Below are 22006 nucleotides of genomic sequence, written 5' to 3'. Positions count from 1 at the left end.
AGGGAAAGACAATAGATTGATTGCGGATCGAGCAGAATGAAATTGTCGATTCGGACGCGATGTAACCCTTGATGTATGAAGCAATCTCGCGATTCTAATCGATCGGAGGGAAAAAATACCATTGCTGTCCTACATACGGATCACTGAAGAACCTGAGAAAATAATCGCGATTTCAATAGCGTAATCAGATAGGGAACGCATCCGGTGTTCGCTACGCTAAGTGCATCCCCCTCCCCCCCCTCCCCCCCGACATTTTACTTCAATCTTACTCATTTACAGAAACGAGAACCGACATAACTTATTGTTAATCATCATTATCTGAAATTCCTCTCTTTTCTAATGAAAGAATTACAACGGCCAATGTATTCTCAGATTTACGTAGAAAGAAAAACGGTTTTGCTGAAATATCTAAAAATGTAATTACACCGAGAAAAATGTCTGGTTGAAAATGGACGTATCAGAATTTTCTGGTTAAATCTACTAGAGTTTTAGCTGTGATAAACCGGAATTCTGATTAATGTAATCAGAATTTTCTGATTTCTCCATTTTCAATCAAATATTTTTCTCAGTGTTGGTACAGATCTGAAAATAGTTTTGTTTGGATCATCAAAATAATTATGTAGGACGCTTAAACTGAGATTGTTGGAATGTTAAAATTTTTTATAGTATAGTTATCAAAGCTTAAGCTTTCTATACAAGATTTTTTTCAGCAAAGGCCTACACACAATGTAATACAGTGAATCATTACATTCTTATTGTTTGCTAATGTTAAACAGAGATGAAATGATCGTTGTGTTACACTATGCTACACTTTGTCTCTTGCTGGAAAGCACAAATAATTATTTTGATGACCAACAAAATTATTTTCAGATCTCTAATAAAATTTTTAGATACTTTAATAGAACCGTTCTTTCCATGTTCTGCACGAGTATAACCGGAAATCGATATCCGTCCAATGTTCGACGTCGCGAATTGAAGTTAGCGCGTATATACCCAAGACGAGAGCGTCGATAAACAATTATCCTCGCTATAATGTGAGAAGCGATTGCGCCGAACGAGATACGCGAATGAAGAACGTCGAGTCTCTCCATCTGTGCGCGTCAAGACCGATCGAGCTTCGATCTCTACTCTCGTCTTCCTGAATTTTCGTTAATCCCGCCACGCCGGTTATTATCACGCTTCGTGTATTTACGGTGCCCCGCGCAGATAATAGGGAGTTTTTGCAATAACGTGAATCCAGATACGGTGAACGCTAAAGTCGCGCTATCTTTTTCTTAATTAGTTGTTAAGAAGAAGATAACCTGACCTTAGCGTTCACTGTATCTGGATAAACGCTATTGCAAAAACTCCCTAATATCGGTGGTGCCCTTCTCTCATCTCGTCTGCTCACAGGACGCGTTTCATTGTTATACCCGGTGACTGCGGCTGCGGCTGCGGTTGGCTTTGTGCCGCGTCTCGTCGTATAACTCTTCGTCGTACTCTTCTCCCGGTCGGAAGGTACGAGATACAGCGAGCGCGGCCGCGACCCGAGGCGGCCTCAATTAACCGTTGCCATTCGTGCGCGCGCGTCCAAACTTCACGCATGGTAGGGAGGGGCGGACTGGCGGTATTTATCGCGTAATGAAGCGCGAGAAGGTCGTTAACGTCAAAGTTGGAAGTGATAGTTATCGAATAACTGATAACCACTCCCCCCTCTTTTATCCTCTTTTCATTCGCCATCATCCCTTGCACTTTTTCTGCGGACCGCGAAAGAAACAATGATGATACGGCTGTCCTTCGTTGCAACAGCCTCCGAGAACGACGCAAAATTCATCCGTAACTGGAACATGGATCATATGACAATCCTAGGACGTTTTCCTAATTTTTAAATAGTGTAATGATTTGGAATAATTGTATGTTTCATAGTCTTATTTTTTACAGTTTTGTTCTGTTCATATAAGCTAATTGTCGTATCATATTTATGAAAAGTTCAAGTGTTGTAATTTTTTTATATAGTTAAAAATTTTAAAACTTCGAAAACTAATAACAAAAAGCTTTAATAAGTCTCTAGAACTCATACGTAACCACTAGCTGAAATATTGTCCCAAAGATTACATGATTTTATATGATTTCATCTGATCACAAATAATTTTTTTCACTACATATAAAGTCATTTGGTAAAATATACGATTTTATTTAATATTTAATACAATGATTTCTCGTGGTTGCATATGTAATTATCGGATTATACATAGAGATTTCGTATGAATTTTATAATGATTTCGAAGACTCTGTCCCACGATTACGTTAAGTGGTTACCCCCTCGAACTCATATGTTCCTTTAGCAAAAATATTATATAAGAATGCCTCGGACCAATGAGAGTCAAGCGCAGTTATTGGAGCATACAAATATATTATCTATTATGAATTATACATAATTAATTATTATAAACCTTTGGCCTTGGCCCGACACATTCTTGTTAATTATTTTTTTATTCATAAAAGAATTTTGTAATTTTAAAGTCAGGTGAAATGTCTGCATGTTTTTATTTCGATCGGCGATATAAAGGGACAAAACAAAAGTCCGGTGCTTTTCCGCAACCACGTATAATAAAAGCACAGCAACCGCAATATAATCACCGAATCGGCTTCGCAATCGCTCGGTGCGTGATTTTCTTTTGACAAAGTAGACAAAAAAGAAGTAAATGAAAGAGATTTCCCTCTGACCGTTGTCGGCCGCTGAAGTCCGACCTTTTCCACCTGGCGGTTCGTGAGAACCCACCTCGTTTTTTCCACCCATTTCCTTCATCGTATGAGCCAACAGCGAGGATGTCGCATATGCGCAAACCATACGTGATTTACGACACGTTCCACTTGAGATTTAATCTATCGCCCTTTTATGTCAGCGTAATTAATTGCGATGCTTCTGTATCTTTTTTGTTAAATAATTGAACTGTAACTTTGATATTAATTAGGGATTAAGTAGGTCAAATTGATTAATTGGTCAATTAGTTTCATTTTTTCCGATTCTGCAAAATACTCAGATTTTTTTTCTTTTCGTTGGATAATAACTGAAATTGCGATCCTATCTCATGTTTTTCAAAATTTGATGATATAGAACGAGTACAAATCGATATTGCTGCCATGTTGAAGTGGCTTGTACTCTCTATATAAGTGGAAACCAACTATGGGTGATAATGTTTTAGCTCCCCAATATTCTTTTCACCCTCTTTCAAATCCTGCGTTGTGTTAGCGTAGCTTCTTCACCGCCCGCATCTCTTTCTCTCTCTTTCTCTCTCCCGTCCTTCTCGATTTCCCGACACTGACCTCTCCAATTTTCAAATTACACTGCCTTCAGCAAGGTTGCGGCCAGACAGAAGGGAGGCTTCAAATTGTCCGTACATCCACCCTATCGCGCCGCCGGATTTCACCCCTCCACACTCGCGCACCCTCACACTTCGGCAACAATACACACATTTACACTCCCATTTACACGCACATAACTTTGCGATCTTTACGAATACATAGACACGTATTCTCATTGGTTGCTGTGTGTGTATACAGACTATCTAGAATCTACAAATCACCCTCCATCTATGGATCAATTAAGTTGATCGTCTCTTAACAAAACTGTCATCATTTATTGTACGTTTACAATTTTTGATACTAGATTTTGCTGTTTTGCAATAAATTATATTTGACAATCTATTTGAAATTAATAATAAAGTTTAGATATTTGTTTGCGTGAAGTTTATTTTTTACGAACTTATATTTAATTGGTAATACGAATTAGAACCTTAGATCTCGATGTTTTTGAGAAAACAATTCCAAAAGAATCAACTCAAAGGGATGAAAAAATTAATGTCTTCATTTATATACACACATATATATATATATGTATGTATATGAAGTCTCTTATTCATGTTAAATGTTATGATACTTTCAATTAAGAATATACTTAATTTATGTTCAGAAAATCATAAACGAACTCGTGAAGGCTATTAAAAAGCTGTTAAAAAACGAGAATTATAGTATTTTTATTGCACATTTAATCGTCGATACTAAATGCTTGGTCACTTTGCAACCCCTGCTGGGATTAAAACCGTTCGAAGTAAGAGAAGTCATATAAACGTCGATTTGGTCTGGAACTCCTACAAAGTTGCGACTCTCACTGAAAGCTAGATATTTAACCGTTTAGCGCGCAATTTTCTTCTCACGTCCGTTTAATCGAAATGTTTTTATACCTAAGTTTTGCAACGTGAACGTGATAATGAAACAAATCTTTTATTGACTAAAATATAAATCATGTTTAAAAATATATAGAAAATTTATATAAGAATAAAAAATTGTCTTTGAAATATTTAACAGAATGTTAATCAGTAATAATAATCAAGGAGTATGTGTGTAAGTCAATGCTGGATATTATTGCGAAGACATTTTTATAAATCACATCTTTTATGACACTATACGTTTCGACTTTTCTATCGGACTATCCTTAGTATTTAATTCAAAATGATTACATCTACAATGCGTCAATTTAAAACAGTTATACAAAAATACATCTCTTACGTAATAAACGCTTGCTAGTCGTAATTAAAAAATTTCGTTAAATTCGTAGTTGTCTCTGTTAGTACAAACAAAAATTGCCGTAAATATTTCCATCAAACTTTCTGTCAAATTATGCCCAACGCCAAAGAAATCTCCTTCAAAAATGATGTTCTTTAAGAATACAAGAATTTTTATCTTTTATTTCTTTGATTTTTATTTTTTTACATTCGCAACTCTTTTTTGAATGTCGAGTGTTTCTTAGTGAAATTGTCTTATGTCATATTGCTAAACAGCACCAGCTCCTACTACGATAATACTGGTTAACAATAACCAATATGGTATACTGTTCGATGTGTCTGTTTAATTTCCGGTGCGTCTCTATTCTTCTCAATAGAATCGTCATAACTTTGTAATCCCGAATCGATTCTACGCTCGTGTGACCTTCTCGGCTTAGAATCACTTGAACCACAGACACGCTTCTAAAATCAGACGTCCCCTTCCCTTTTCTGGCACACGCAGCATGCAAGTGTACCTGTGTGGCTGTGCACGAAGATATCTTTATGACGCTTGTCAATACCTCCCAGACGCTGATCGGTACACGTGTTCGTCGCTTTGAATCACTTATGTCCATTTTTACCAATGTAGATTAACTTTAATCTCGGTTTAACTTACTTTTTATCTTCTAATTCTATAAGATCTGATTTCATCTAATACCCATTTCTACCAATGTCAATTAACTTTAATCTCGCTTTAATTTACTCCGTATCCTTTTCTAATTCTTAGAACTAGAAAAGGACAAAAAGTAAGTTAAACCAAGATTAAAGTTAATCTACATTGGTAGAAACGGACATTATACAGAGAATATTAATCAGTCCTTTCAGTGACTGAGTTTCTTTTTGATCGTTCAGTGTACTCAGTTTTCTGCTCGATACTTCAGCTTAACATAGGAGTCTACGGTACCTAGTCACCGAAAAGATTTCGTACCTAAAGCAAAGTATCGATAATCCGAACAATAGCGGTGCAAGTCATGCAAGCGCAACAACTCGGATAGATATCGGGCCGAGACGTGCATGCGTACGTGCTCGTCGTGTATGCTGTTCTTGGATCTCGTGTTTCCTGCTGCGCTCTCTGTCTGTTTCGTCAATGCGGTACATTCATCGTTCCCTCTTTCTAACCGCGTCTCGCGTTACGCGGCAACGAACACGAGGGGCTGACTGTGGTGGGAGGAAGGGTGATCTCTGCGAGTTAACGTGTCTATCGGCTTACGTGGCAGCGTTTCCGAATGCGCGTCGCGGCACATTCGCGAACCGACTAATAGATTTATTATCGCGAGAATTATTGGCGCAGCGCACGAGGGGCACACGTGATTCTTGGGCAGTAATCAGAATTATGGAATTTTAATGTTGGGATGGACTAACTTCGTATACGCAGCTTTTTGCTTTATTCTTAATTGTTCGTAATATTTTATCTAATAGAATTTTTTTTTGCTCGAGATAATTTTAAAAATATCTTAGAACTATCTTTCAATAGTCTATCTTAAAATTTTTCTCAACCTTATTCGAAAGCTATACGTTCAAAGAATTAATCTCTGGAAGAGCTTAAACTTAAACTCCGGAGTGCATTATACCTCATTTTATTCTCGATTAAGATGAGGCATTTTGCATAAGGAGCAATTAATTTAATTATAAAAAATTCTTTCACAATTTCTCTGAGATTTGCATTTCTCACGCGACTTTCTATGAATACAACGAATAATCGCTAAATAAATTTCATTCTTAGTCGCATGGAGGTCGATTCTTTCTAGATCGTTTTAAAGATTGGTACTACTTTACCTTAATAATTGATACCAATAACCAGTATGCGATTGTCGTAATGCAACTGCATCGGACAACGTAGGAGCGATAAGGCTGAACGTTATTATGATTGCCGGTGCAATTACTTCTGGGTAGACGTCCGATATTTAACCGAGATGTAGCTGCCCGTAGATTCCCGCGCCATTGTGCATGCAAAATGTTAGAGAGATACTCGTTCCGCATCGTGACTCGTCACAAAAGAAAGAAATAAAAAAAAGGAAAAAAAATGCGCGCGAATTGTGACGTCTCGCAATACACGGATTCGACGACTATGACGATGAAGAGGGAATAAAGACAAGTTTTCGCGGGACTTTTGTCAGGGAATGCCTGATGAAAATATTAAACGACTTCTCGCGGATAAACTAGGGATTCTCGCGAATTTCTATCAGCCTGGTGGATTGAAATGATGTTAGAACAAATGTGAAATGTAAAAAGTGATGTTCTACCTCTTTCTCTCTCTTTCTTTCCAGCACGTCTGTTTAACTAATTTATTCGTTCGATATAAATGTATCGATAAACCTAGAAACATAAAATACGATTTCCCACGAATAAAGAAAATTTAAATTTAAATTTATATTAATAATATTAAGAACACATGTGAAGTTTATTGATTGCAGAGAATGAAACGATTGATACATTTATCCATATTTAATTAAATACTACCTCTACTTAGATTGATGATCATTCCTCTAAATTTAATTTCCAGGATGAATAATATGTTAAGTCTAGACAACTTATGGAATAAAAATGATATGAAAGTAATAGTCCACTCAAGCTTTATTCTGGTTATTGGTTTGATATCTGGAAGTTTAATAGTTTTAGTTATTCAGATCTTTGCTTTATACTCTTATTTGAAGTTGAAATTATCTTTTGCTATAGATAGGTAGATCTCTTAAATCATATACTCGCGCTTTTTGAATATTCTTTAGTGAATTTTCTGCGTTTATCCTAATATCGTGGACTTATCTTTTCGTTCTGGCAAATATCAATTAGAGACCACTCGAAGAAAATTAGAAACCGCCATCTTTAGAGTATCCTTCCATCGAGAATGTCTTCTTTTTAATATAATTAGGATCTTTGATAGGATGTTTATATAATTCTTTTATAAAAATATTACTTTTTATATCATTTATTTCTTTACTATATTTAAAGTTACGCATGTTGCGAGTTTCTTTATTTCTCAGAAGTTTGAAGTCGCGGTTTTCAATATTTCTTATCTGTCACAAATTCCATTTACTTCAGTAAAAATTAAGCTTCTAATCAAAGAAACAGTATTCAATTATAACAGCTTTGCGGCGCAAACTGTACATACATGTACGTGTATGCATAAGCAATCTCTTTGAGATTTGTACAGGTTAATGAGTGTGGTGTCTTTTATCGGCGTCGGAGTGATAGTTCTTTGAAAGTGTCATTTATTTTTTTTTTAAAACGATTCCGCCGAGAGATAAAACGTTAAAAAGATACGAGTGGGGGGGGAGGAGAAAGATTAAGTGGTCGGATAATCGCAAGGTGGCCGTAAAGCGACACTTTGGCGATAGGACACATTTTTTTTCCAAGGGCACTTGGAGATGGAGACAAAGCGACGAAGCGACTAAGGCTCGTAAACTAGAGTTGTCTACTACAACGGCTTTTTAGACAGATTTTTTTCTGTTTCCGTCCCAAGGTTAATTTTTCTAACTCGTAATTATATTCTTATAAAAAATTTTATGATAAGATTACTTCTTAAAATTATCTTTTGGTATCATTCGTATTTTTTGTCTGTTGAAAAGAATGAAGTAACATCATTTATGATACATGTTAAAAAACTTTCCAATGTCTGTAATTAATAGACTTTTAAATAGTAAAATTTTGCTAAGATTATTTTTTGAATTATTCTTTTCGTTCGAATTTCTTTTATCAAATTATTTTTATAATAGTTATTTCTGTAAGGAGAAAACAATAGAAATGTAAAAGAAGTAATCTCGATGCCTATGACATTTCTTTTTATATCGTAGATGTCATAGTTTATCTAAGAATGATCCAAATTAATGATCCAAAGATCATAGACGCTTCCTGTTGCCTTTGTCAAAACCTTTCATGAAAGGGTTACTTTCGCCCTTTTTGGCGTCACTCGCCATCCCCTTCTTGTACCCTTTCAACCGCAACCATCGTCCCTTCGATATCGAGCACCGTTCACCGATTCGACGAAGGCGGCGGAGGGCGAAGGGCTCACCGCATGTATCTACCTTCAAGATGGCGCCCTACCGATCCCGGATACCTTTTCGCCCAAGCCAGGGTGCAAGCCACGGGGAAGCTCTCCTCGTTCGCGAAGGGCTCTTCCCCGCTTTCACCCTTCGCGCGCCCTTCCTCGTCCCCCCATCAAGCGGCTATCGACTGCAGCGCCTCCGAGAGAGAGGAAACCGCCAGGGCATTCATCCCTACGCCCTGCGCTTCTCCGCGTGCTTTCCCTCACGCCCTTCACGGCGAAGCGCGCGACCCTAAACGCGAGTTTAAGCGTACTTCATCCCTTCCCGGAACGATTTCAATCGTTCGAGTGATCTCAATTATTCGTGATCCTTTCTTCTCCCAGAAGGAGACAGAATCCGGAAAGAGACTATTGAACTGCAATTAAAACAAATCGACGACGTCGGAAGGAGCTGCCTACAGGGTGCAGGACTATAATGTTAACGTAAGACGATGACGACGTCGTCGTCTGCCCAGCATGCTCCATGATCCCTCACGCCTACCTCCTACCTTCCCGCCATCTCCGGTCTAGGCGTCATATATCGAGACGACGAAGTCTTTACCTAGTCGGAAGGACCGCGCGCGGCGTTCTCCCCTTTTCTGCCTTGCCGTTCCCTCTTTCAACCCCTTTCCCCGCGATTCGCAACGAGCTCGCATGGAAGGCAGACCAGCCAGTCGGTCGGCGGTTGCTCCACCCCCGTGCGACACGATCAATACGCGTTTTTTCTCTCTCTCTCTCTCTCTCTCTCTCTCTCTCTCTCTCTCTCTCTCTCTCTCTCTCTCGCTCTTGCTCTCCTTCTCTTTCTACCATTCTCTCTCTCTCTCTCTCTCTCTCTCTTTTTCTCTCTCTCGTTTCTATCGCGTTCTCGCTTCATCCACGACACAGCCGAGCGGCTCCGTCGTAGTCAGCAGCAGCAGCCAGCAGCAGCCAGCAACCGGCAGAAGCGCGCTCGACTGGCTGTTCGTTTCGAAGCGGTCTTTCTGTTGCTATGCCGGCTCCCCTTTGGTCCCCCTTCTGTCTCTCCTCCGCTCGCTGGCACTCTCTCTCTCTCTTTCTCTCGTTTACTCCTGTTCCCCACTCTCCCCTCACTCGTCCTGCCGCCGTACCTCTGGTTTGCCGGCGAGAACGTTCCTTCATGGTCCTGTAGGATGGCTCCCGGCGCGTTCTGCTGTTCCTCCGTCACGCTTGGCGCCGCGACAGATCTCTCCTCTCCCTATGGCTTTCTCCTTCTGGCATTGTCCCACACCTGCCTACCTATGATAGTCTCCGTCGGCCTTCCTGATCCTGTCCATGATTCTTTTTCTCTTCTTCGGTTCGAGCAGGCCGAATATACTTGTTTCTTGACACGGGACTTACCATCTGTCCTTCTCGTAGGTCAGATTCTCAGTTGATCATCTGTTTTAATCGTTACGGTTTACTATTTTATAAAGAATTATTTCTACATCTCAGATTCATGTACACCTCCTTTTCTGCCTTTTTTATTTATTTAATGAATTCGCTAACGTATTTGCTTCCATATTTTTTAAATTATCTGGACTTGTGCGTTGGGACGAAATCGAGAAAAATCAGAGATCACGACGCGATTTCTGGACCGTATGAAAACGGGCTTAAGGTCATCGTTGCGCCGACGATCTCGATTAAACGGTCCGGATTAATGGTTTTCTGTCCTTTTCTCTAACCTATTCTCTCTATCGTCGCAAAATCGATAAAGAGGGATCATTTAGATGGTTGATCGAAATAACCACATATTTTTAAATTGGAATGCAAAAAATAAAAAAATTAAAAATAAAATGCGAATGGCATGGTACTTTCAACGATCCGTTCGATCAGTTTTCGACGTCTGGAAAAATTAATAAAATGATCCGTGCATTTTTTTTATCATTAACGCATCTCTTGCTCATTTCCATTTATTGTGTATTGGATCGGAATAAAAGTTCATAGCGCTACTTTATTTGTCTACATGTTTTTTTTTTTAAATTGGCAATTATATCATTTAATAGAGCAAAGTTTCAGCTTTGAAAATCTGTTTTTTTAAATTGCGATACAATAATTTTTAACGGAGCTTTGAACAATCACAATCAAAATGCTCTTTTTATTTAATTCGGATAATTCAGTTTATTTTAGAAACATTTTAAAAAAATCATTTTGTACGGAAAATTTTAATCTTTTACGTTAGAAAATCGAAAATTTTCGCAAATTTTTTTTGGACGTGTGACAGATCCACAAAATAAGAAAAAAATTTCTCATTTTTCCAGATCGTAATTTTCTATGTATAAAAACTATCAAACTCGCAAAAACTCATAAACAGTAACTTTTCGAAAGTAAAGATTTTAAGTTTTAAAATCCTTTTTATAAATTTAAATTTCGTTCATTTTTAACGAAGTTATACTTGCTTGAACTTTGAAGTTCGTAACGCTATGAACTTGTTCCGATCCAATAGATTAACTTTAATCTTGATTCAAGTTACTTTTTATCTTTTTCTAATTCTTAAAATTAAAAAAATACACAGTAAATCGAACCGAGATTAAAGTTAATCTACATTGATAGAAACAAGCATCAGTAGATCGCGTTTTTTAAATAAAATTTCAAAGAATTCTTTCTACGTTTCAAAAAGCTTCTTGGTATTATCACAGTGAAAATAGCTTATTTCGGTAGCGGATCCAAATATAAACGTGATCGACGAAAATTCCATTAACCGTTCCAGTTATTTAAGCGTATCGAATGTGACGATGGCGAAAATAAAAGCTTTCGACACGCGCGAGCAAACGGGATTTCTGCGACTACTATTTCGTCAGCGGTGGTCTGCCTGCAGGACATCCGAGACGGGCGTGGGTATTCAGGGTGAATATTTTCTGAGTTTATATGTACGCCATGCCTCTTTTTTTGTTATTTTGTTTCGTGCCCGTTGCGAGATAGTCAATCAGAGGACCGTTGCTTGTGCCGGATATTTATCTTCACGAGACATAAAACGCGTGCGGCGCGTAAGACTGGTGAACATTTGCCGCATGAAGTGAATTTGCGCCATGCGTGGATGGTAAATAATATCGCTTGAAAGCCAAGTTCGGCCGAGCCGATAAGCTGTCGCTTTGCGTTAACAATATCGGCACGCAATACTGTCTTGCGCGGCGCGCGATAAGAGTTTCCCTCCTATTAGGGAACAGTGTTCCCCTAATGCATTAAAAAATCTGCAGTGTATTTTTCTTATGCAATATGCTCAAGACATGTTTTTTTAAGTTAGAAAATAAATAAAAAAGAAGATAATGAAGATTAGTAGATGATGATATCAATAAAGCAGAAAATATTTATGCGTGAATAACTTTTTTAAGTATAAGATATTATTGTATTTGAAAAGTATAAGAAAGGTTAAACACGAGCAAATAATTAGATCACAAATTAGAAACTAGATTATTTAAACTTCAACACCAACAAAAATAAAACTAATTCTTCAAACCATTAGACAACGTAAGGACGGTTTTCATTTAGTCATCTTCAGCCAAATTAAAAAATTATAATAAAAAAAAATTAATAAGATGTGAAATTAACATACGTAAAAAGCCTTAATAGAACGCAGAAAAGAATAAAAAACAAAATGTATATTAAATAAACTAACTAAGAAACCACACGATATTATTATATATTTCTTGTTATATTTTGCCATCGTTCAACAGAGATTTCTATCTCTGTTGCAATATTTCTTTATGAAACGTGCATGAAACGAGTTTATGGTATATTTCTACAGTTGAAAGAGACACATTCGGCCGATCGCCTGACACATTTCGACCAAGCAAAATCTTCGTAAACGTCGTGTAAATCGCGCGTACTAACTGTATGATTAAAGTCCTTATGGACGCAGAGAGCACGAATCTCATCATCTATTGATTGACAAGTGTCCCACCAATCACTGTCACCGCTATCTAGCACTCCTACCACTGGAAATCAAACTCAGATTTATGGCATAATTAGGTGTTAATTAATCGCTAATTTGTTGCTGCACTCTCGAATTTATCGTTTCCGTACGTTAACAGAAAATTAATGTTAGTCAGGAATGCTGACTTGCTAATTTCCCACTCTTGAAATCCCACTTTTGAAAAACGTGTAAAAACTGGTATTAAAAAATGCTTAAAAAAAATGCGAAAAAGTTCAGGGCGACTTCTGTCAATCAGTACTGGACAAAATAGATTGCTACTTATTCTGCAAACAAGTGCCAAAGATACTCAAAAATATTAAATGCACCAACACTATCATAATCGCACAATAAAGAAATGTTCAAAAATATGAGAAAATATGTTAGTAACAATAATAACGTGATATTAAAATAATTCCTAAATTAATGGTATATAAGTCGAAATTCTCTGAAAAATCCAGATACTGCACAATTCTTTTTCGCAAGAAATGAAATTTTCTTTTTTTTTTAGTTAAATTATTTTTTAGTTAGTTATTGTTTTTCACGCGTTTCACACTTTTCGCTGTACCTTACAAGCTCAATAAGGCGCCGGATGGAACCTACATACTCCGATATGCATAGCAAAGCATGTCATACATATATAAACTTAAGATACTGATCTAATATTGCAATAAAACGTGATACACACGAATGCATTAATGGTTTTCTGCCACTACATTCAGCGGTCGAATTTCTCTACGATATCTAACACGCACATACAGACACGTACAGGTACGCAAGTGCACCTTTTCGTTTATATCATCAATCGGAGGAGGTGCCAATCGTTCGCTCGCCAAATATCATCTGTCTTAACTCGAACGCGTGATTTTTCAAACGTTCGCTCACGTACACCGCCACAGATAGGCGCATGCGTTTCGATGCGGGGGGAGAGGGAGAGAGGCAGACAAAAGCATGAGTGGAACGACACGGTCCGGCAAATTTTTCTCACGCATACTTGCATCGTCGCCGGCATCCGTGAACGAGCGTGTACGTACGTACGTACGTACGTACGTACGCACGCACGCTCGAAATAACGACGTATAATTTCCTCGGTAAACACCTGTTTATCGATTAAACATCCGCGCCGTTTATCGCGGACAGGCGTCTGTCGGAAAACTCGCCGACCTATACCGAAGGGTGAACGGCCTTCGAGCCTCGAGTGGATTTTTTTTAAAGCCGATATGCCGCGACACGCCCATTTTAACCCTCCGTCTACAATCTGGGTCTTTTTTGGCACAAACGATACCTCGCTCTAAAATTTTTTTTAAATAAAGGAGGATGGAGTTATCCCTCTTAAAATATCTTGTAATATCTATTTGGTAATACAATGTTGAAGAGAGATGTTGAAAAGTAACTCTGAATTTTTTCATATTTTTTTTTAAAACCTAGAATAAAAAACTTGGGCGGGACAAGACAGACCCAGATTGCAGACGAAACAAAGTTGCCATAAAACTGGAAATTAAGGAAATTAGGGAAATGTTAGGGAAATTGAAAACGGCCAGGGAAAAGTCAGGGAATTTTGCAAAATTTTCTGGAAAATAAAAATTCTTGGCTTTAATATGCGTACTTCACATCTATGCAGTTTTGGAATATTACCAACTTAACAATTAAATGCAAGCAGTGTCAGTAACTTTAATAGATTTATACAGCTACGTTAAATTGCTCTCAATAAAATATTTGACGGTTTCCAAATCAGGACGAGAATACAAAAAATTTCAAAGTATTGCAAGTATTATAGGGAAAATCATGAAAAATTTTGTTTGGAAATCAAGAAAAAGTTATGGAATTTTACGATGAGGAATTTGTAACAACCCTGCGGAGGGAATAAAAATATAATTGCAGATAGGATACGAGGGAGGGATTAACGATCGTTCTCTGTAGCAATCCTTGGCGAATGGATCATAGTCACCGATATCTAAACATATACTAATCATGCTAATTAATTTCGGATATTCGTTCAGAATAAAAGATACGTAACGCGGAAAAACGACGCCTTCTTCGTAACGCCGATCTGATCCTCGCGAGAATCCGCGATACTTTTCTTTCCGCCTGTTATTCGATTAACGACATCGTCAATGTCCCGCTCGAACGATCGTCGTCGTTAAGAGGTAATTTAAAAGGAAGCAGAACGCGATGTGTATTGCGCACAGCCGCGATTCAATTATCGCATGACGTGTAGCTTTTAATTGGCTCATTCTCATTGAATAAGCACACGACTTTTTCTGCACGGCGTACCAGTGTGCCGCGCGGCACGAGATCTTCCATTTCCCGTGTATGACCGGGAATAGTTGCGTACCAGCGCAGCGGCGCAAGATTCCCTCCCCTCCTTTCATCTCCCTACGCTCCGCACCGTAAAATGGGGAGTGATTAGAGACGCGCTGATGAACAGAGACAAAGCGAGAGAAATCCTAACACGCAGCTCGCCCGCCCGCAACCGAGCCGCTTCTTGAGGAACGACTTGCCGCCCTCATGAACGTTGGAACGGCCGCATCTTAAACGTAGTTAGTTCACGCGAATTTGTCAAGATTGCATTTTAGCTTTTCTTTTGACAGGAGCACAACAGGAGGATGCTAAACTTAAAAAAAAAGAGAGGTCAAAACAAGAAAGAAATTGAAGTTAACTTTACCTTGAATTTCATTTCTTATGTCCGTAATTTTTAAAACTAGAAAAAGATGAAGAGTTAGTTAAACCAAGATTACAATTAAACTACAGACGAATAGATAATACATGTTTCATTGTTCTAGTGATAAAATTTATTGTGTATTCGTATCGACTGAAATTGGAGCATTTACTGCACAATTGACAAGAACTTTTACTTTATTTTATGCATGCCATCTTATCGCATTCGTAGTAAGGGTCTGAGCACAAGAATTATCGTAACGGTTGTAACACTTACTTATTGTTAGAGACTTAAAAAAAATGTTAGACAAGAATTGTCTAACACTTACTTAGAGTTACTTAAGTTGTAGACGTAAGTAACGCACAAGCTTTAGCGTATGACATACGATTTATTGCCGTCTCTTGGATACACTTACGTCTACAACTTAAGTAACTCTAAGTAAGTGTTAGACAATTCTTGTACTCAGACCCTATATACGTAGATTTGTGGTGTGATACATGTCGTAGCCAAATCTGTCACTCTTTGGCATTCCGTTGGTTTTTATAGCCGCCATCGGACAACAACGATGAGTTACATGTGCACGTCCTGCCAGTAACAGGCAATTACCAGTTACGATTCGAACGCATATTTGTCATGTCAGAGCACGTTCGAACGTAAAAGTAGACCGCATGAAATAAAAAAAAGAAACGCAATGCCGCAAGACCGTATGATTGGACGAGGTCAGTGAATAAACAGCCGATAACATTTATGAAAGAAATTCAGTGCATGTATTTTTATTTTTCTTTCTATTGATTTTTATTATCATATATGCATGGTTATATAGCATATAGTTTTAGGAAAAAGGAGAAGACAGATAGAAAAAGAGAAACAATGCGAGATCGTGTTTTTCAAGATTTTATTTTTATCATTTTATAATTTTAACTTAACTTTGTCACCTATAGTTTTAACTTAATTAAATATTTAAAACGAACAATTTTAGAAAATTAAAAACTAAATTATTAGCTCTCTCGGAGCATTAAGGCATTAAGACAATTTTTATTTCTTGGTGCACGCAAACGTGTTGTTAAAACAACGTAATGTGTTTTAATTGTTCGCTTATTATTAGTTTTCAGTTTCTTTGACACTAATAACTTTGTATAATATAGAAAAAATTCTATTAATTTTTATAACGAAGCAATAGGAAATAAAAACAATAGCAATTCATGCTTTATTTTGAATAAAGAATTAATAAGATCAATTGAAGATAAAAAATTATATTATTTATATCATCACAATGGCTCATTCTCGTGTGCTTTATTACTCCAATTTAACATGCACGTGTTTCGCTCTGAAATGTATTATGACATATATGTACATCACTTTAATTCGCTCCTGTTCTCCTTTCGCTAAAGGAGGCATGAGTGAAAAGAGTGGAGAATCAGAGGGACACCCTTACATTATGCAAGTGAGAGGTACCAAGTTCTGCGAATGAATATTCTCCCTCCCTCTCTCTTCCTTTCCTTTTTTATTCTTTGTTTTCTGACACTCTTTTCTTCCTTTTCTCGCACTCTCTTCAGTCTCTTTTTCATTTTCTCCTCTCTTTCACATATCAGGACCAGAGTCGAAATGCAAGTAGGTAGCGTCGTTTGCGACTTCTTGCACTCGTGGCTTTTACAAATCTGCCGGTCTCGCGAGAATTTGAGAGAGGTGACGAAGAAGAAGAAGAAAAAGGAGGAGGAGGAAGAGAACTCGCAGGCGGAAGGAAGCGTCCGTATTCGAGTCACATGCAACTCATTGTGTACATAAGTTTATACTAGTCGCCTTCGTCGTTCTCTCGCTCTCCCATACTCTCGCATTCTCCTTTTCTCTCTCTCTCTCTCTCTTTTTCTTTCTCTTGTTCCCATATACGAGAATTTCTGATTGCGAGAGTCTCACCCTGTCACCACCCCTACGCAGCATCTGCCAAGCGGTATAACGAAACGGCATTCTCGATTGCGAATAGGTCGACAAACCTTGCGGCACGGCGTAACGATTTTTTTTGCCTGTAATCCTTTCATTCGAAATCGTGTCGAAACTGATAGGTTAATAACTTCACGTTAATGTAAAATTTAGCGTAAATTATACGCGACATTTTTAAGCCGATTATAATTATGTACTGCTTAAATTCTAGTCATTCTTCTATCACTTTGATTAAACGGATCTTTCAGTTAATTACCTTAATAACGTTTCCAGTTAAAAATCCATTTCTAATTTATATTTATTTATTAAAGATTGCGATCGTTCTGGGATGATATTAATTCTCGAAAAATTGCCTTAAATGCCAATGCAATAATGTTAACATGAATATGTTGTAATATCTCAAGAATCAATCTAAGGACTGCAAAAAGTATTCGTACAAAGGAAATTTTGATAAAAAAAAGCCTTATTTGTAAAAAAATAAACATTAATTAACAATTTTATACAATAAGTACATTCTGTTCTAATATAAACAAAAGTTCTTCACATGTTCCTAATCTCAGAAGTTAAATTTTTCAACTACGCGAATATTTTTTGTGCGTCTAAATAATATAATCTTTATTTTTGCTTATAATAATTATTATTAAGATAATATATTTTTATTATTATACATATTTTATAGATAAAATAACTTTGAGAAATATACAGTCTGTTATTCTTTGTTAATAAATTGCTAATTAATGTTTACTTTTTAAAAATGAAGTTTTTTTTAAAGATATCTTCTATGTACGAATATTTTTTGCACTCATGTCAGTGTAGTTTATAGATTTCACTTATTTTAAAGCAAAACGTAGAATGTACATAAAATTGTCAAAAAAATAATGTTTCCAGTAAGGTAGCTTACACCGTGAAGGTAAAACGTATCCACCGGATTCAATTCTTTCTCGATGAACGGTCAAGGCGCTGGGCAAACGTCGGGCAAACGCCAGGGATGTTGTTCTAGCGGCAGGTCGACGGATACAAGACGCGACGCGCGCTCTATATCAGTATAATCACCGTAATACTACAAATTCCGATATCGCCTGGGGCCTACAATCGAAAGTCATGATTCGCGGAGAACGAACGCGCGCCTCGCACTCGTTTATCGATCGACACAGCGACGACGACGTCGTCATAGTTATTGCATCGTTTACAGATCGCAGAGGTCTTTGGAATTTTTTCCTTCGCGACAATATAATTTTTATTCCTCGAGTAGTTCAAAAACCAAACTCTTCGGGAAATGAAGGCGATCTTTTATTTTAAAGAAAGCGATAAATTCGAGATTCGTTGTTCTTAAGAGATGGTTGTTCTCCATTTTAAAGTGGTCATGACGATAAAGAGATATTGCAAAGTGCTTGCGATAAACGAGAAGACGATCGTATACGGCCGGACTCGTGTGTATAGTTAACATTCTTTGTAAGAGTAAATCATGTTTTCATCAAAGTGTTAAGAAAATATCCTATAGATATGTTCCTATATTCGTATATAGTAGAAATAACATATTTTCTAAATTTACACAATAAGAAAGGATACATATATTACGATTTTAAGAGTCGTATCTTCCGATTCTTTATAGGACTATACAAGTGGCAGAAATAGATTGTTGCGTATCATATCGGTGACATAAAAAAATAAAGACGCAATATTTAATGTATAATGTTGATCCACTTCCTTTTTGAAATACTATTTTGGAAGAAGCGGGAGAATCGATATCGCAATGTCTGTCTCTCTCCACATTGTACAACGTCTTCTTACTTAGTTAGATACGTACGTAAGACGGGCTAAGTGGGATCATAATAATTCACAATTCCGGAGGGGGTATTAAATATTGATTTTATTTTATAAGAACGTTCGGTCGTCGTCGATACACGGGCCATACACGGTGCTTGTGAGTAACGCTGGTCGTGGGAAGCTTTGGCATTTCCGGATGTAGGTTGATATAATAGGCGAGAGCCAGCTAGAAAGCGGGGGAGGGAGAGAGAGGGTGCCAATTATGAACGATAACACATATTACGTGTGTCGATTGTATCGGGTGTATCCTAACGTATCGTAGACAGTATAAACTTGCGATTTTATTGCAAATTTCAGCTCTGGAGATGTCTAACTTAAACTCGGATCTAGTACGATATTCACTGAGAGAACAATTTTTTGTATTTGTAACTATAATTATATGTTGTCACAATTATTTTATGTTATTATTATTATTATATTAATAATAATAACCATATAAAATATGGTTGTCCCAAAAAATTTTTATAGTTAACTTATAGTTAAATTATACACAGAAAAAAAATTTGCAGATTTTAAATAAATATTTACTCCAATAATACTAACGAAATATTTACTAAATGTAAACATATATTTATTCGATTTAAACATAACTGTTTTATTTTGAATAAATATTTATTTACTATAAATAAATATTTCGTTAGTACTATTGGAGTAAATATTTATTTAAAATCTGCAAATTTTTTTTCAGTAAGTAATTTTGTAGTAACTATTTTATTATGATAATTATAATTTGTAATAATTTTCAGTGCCATCTATATATATTTATTAATAGAATTATACATAGTAATTATTATTAGATATACTAATATTGTAACAGTAATAATTATGGTAACATGTAATTACAATCACGAATATCAAAAAACTTTTTTCTCAGTGTTAGTCGATTGGTCTTTCCTATATATTTTTCAATTTATTTACCTTCTTACCATATCTTTGTGTATTTTTAAGCGACTTTGAATTGTTATTTTTATAAAGAAATCCCAGCCTTCAATATTATTCTGTTATAGCACAGAGTTACGTCATAAGATATTAATGATGAAAATATACAAATGGGACGATTAATTTCTATCTATATTAATAATAATCAAAGAATCAATCAGTGACAAACGAAGATTATTTCTGCCTGTACATAATAAATTGCCAGAATTTACAAAAAATATATATATAAGTGATATAGTACACAGTACACGATAGAATGTATACTATACAAATGATTAAAGATTATTTATCGGCATGGAGAAGAAACGAATGTCTTTGGTGTGCCGAAAAGGATGACCCTTTTGGACTTTTGGACGCCTTCCATTTAGAAACTCGAATCAACACAAATGTTCTATTTTTTTTTGCATTCCATGAATAATAAAGACAGAATTATACTTGTGTCAACTTGTGTCACTAAATGGAAAGCATCCTTCGCGCTAATACAATTTTTACAGCGGGGAGAAAGGTCGGCCCGCATTTTGCGTCGCCGCGGTGAATTTGCGAAGAGGAGGCAGGTGGGAACACAATAATCGTCCCCGGCGTAATTAACCGCTGCTTTTAAATGCCGGTGAATGAATGCTGGACGATTATTATCGGCGCGAGCGATCATGAGCACGCGAGGTTGACGTACGTTAATGCGACCCGCTCGTGTTGCATTCCCGCGAGCGATAGACGTACAGTCGGTTCTCGAATGAAAAAGCAGTTCCCTCTATATTTTTGTTTTTTTTTTAATATAGAAAATAAGGAAAACCACTAAAGCCAACACAGTTATCATAGTGCGCAAGTAAAATATATTTGTTCACATAAGATCAATCAAAAACACAAACGTTCATCAGTTTCGGTCCTCATTAGTACCATAAAAAAGAAAAATAATAATAAATAAATAATAATAAACAATTAATAGTATTCAAACATGGTCATGATTATCACAATCTGCGATTGTGTTAACAAGAAAGTATTAATCTTATGTGAACAAATATACTTTACTTGCGCACTAATAACAAAGAGCGTTGGCTCTTATTGGCGTTTTTCATTTTCTACGTAGATTTATTCTCGGAGCCGCCTCCTCTTTATTTTATAATTTTGTTTTTTCTTTTCTTCTAAAAGTCCTCTACCCATTTTTTCTAAGAGACCTCTATCCGTTTATCCATTTATAGTCTGACGTGTAAGACGCTCAGCGACTCGAGCGTCCCACGAAAGTGGAGAGATCAGTCTTAGCTCTTTCATAAGAAACTTTCCTGCGGGCTCAATTAATTTTGTTTGTACGAAACGCTACGTTAAACGAAATATCTTTTTTTTTTCTTTTTTTTCCGAGACTGGACTAGATATCAGTAATGGAGAAAACTGCGTTTTTAACTCGGAAAAAGGCGGACACGGCTGAAGGTAACTGCTTCCAATTGATCCACTTTTCTTATGCGGTTACAAATGATCTCCCCGCTATGGATGTGGGAGTCTGTCCTTGCGTTAAACGTAACTTCGAATACGACGACGCGGAGACAAATGTAAAACGTTACAGTGAGGGAAGATTGGGCGGATTTGAGGCCACTTTTCTCTCTTCATATCTCGCGAGTTCAGCTGTTCTCGGTGTGGAATCTCGGAAAAAAAGGAAAGGAGAATCGTTCTCGTGAAAGAGCCGGCAATTTCTCGCGGCGGTGCGCGAGTCATTCACTGAGATCGGAAAAAGATACGACTACGATCGTTTCGCGCACGAGGGCTCGCGCCACCTTGTGTACTTGCAAATACCTCCCCGAGAGAACGGCTCGACCATGCGGGGCGAACGGGGCAGACAGGGGCGAAACACGTAGGTGTCGTAGGATTGAGGGTGAGGACGGACGGGAGAGGGTGGATCAAGAAGCATGAATGAAGCGGAATGCGTGCTGGCTATCGCGAACGGCCTGTGTCAAGCCTTCCGTGACCTCGCGACGGCGGTTCTCAACCCACGTATGCGTGTCGCGTTATCTCTTCTCCGCGGTCTCTGGTGAACACTCTCAATCGTCACGTGCGAAAAAGCAGAGCTTTCATTAGATATCACTCATCTCTCAGTATACAATAAGCGCGACCCAGCTTGAAGCTTGGAATCGTTATAAAGCGACGTC

General features: G+C 37.3%; 1 protein-coding gene across 1 annotated transcript in view; it reads left to right on the top strand.

Annotated features, from left to right (window-relative positions):
- Positions 1-3507, top strand: part of LOC108723683 (uncharacterized) — an 11351-nt gene extending 7844 nt beyond the window's left edge. The window contains exon 2 of the mRNA XM_018449594.1: positions 3338-3507. Coding sequence (XP_018305096.1) covers positions 3338-3507 — 170 coding nt within the window. The remainder of the gene's footprint in view (positions 1-3337) is intronic.
- Positions 3508-22006: the final 18499 nt, after the last annotated feature.

The sequence above is a fragment of the Mycetomoellerius zeteki genome, unplaced genomic scaffold (assembly GCF_001594055.1).
Source record: "Mycetomoellerius zeteki isolate Tzet28-1 unplaced genomic scaffold, Tzet1.0 scaffold25, whole genome shotgun sequence".
Classification (NCBI taxonomy): domain Eukaryota; kingdom Metazoa; phylum Arthropoda; class Insecta; order Hymenoptera; family Formicidae; genus Mycetomoellerius; species Mycetomoellerius zeteki.
Note: the sequence above shows the minus strand (reverse complement) of the source record. Positions and strands in the feature narration are given on the sequence as shown.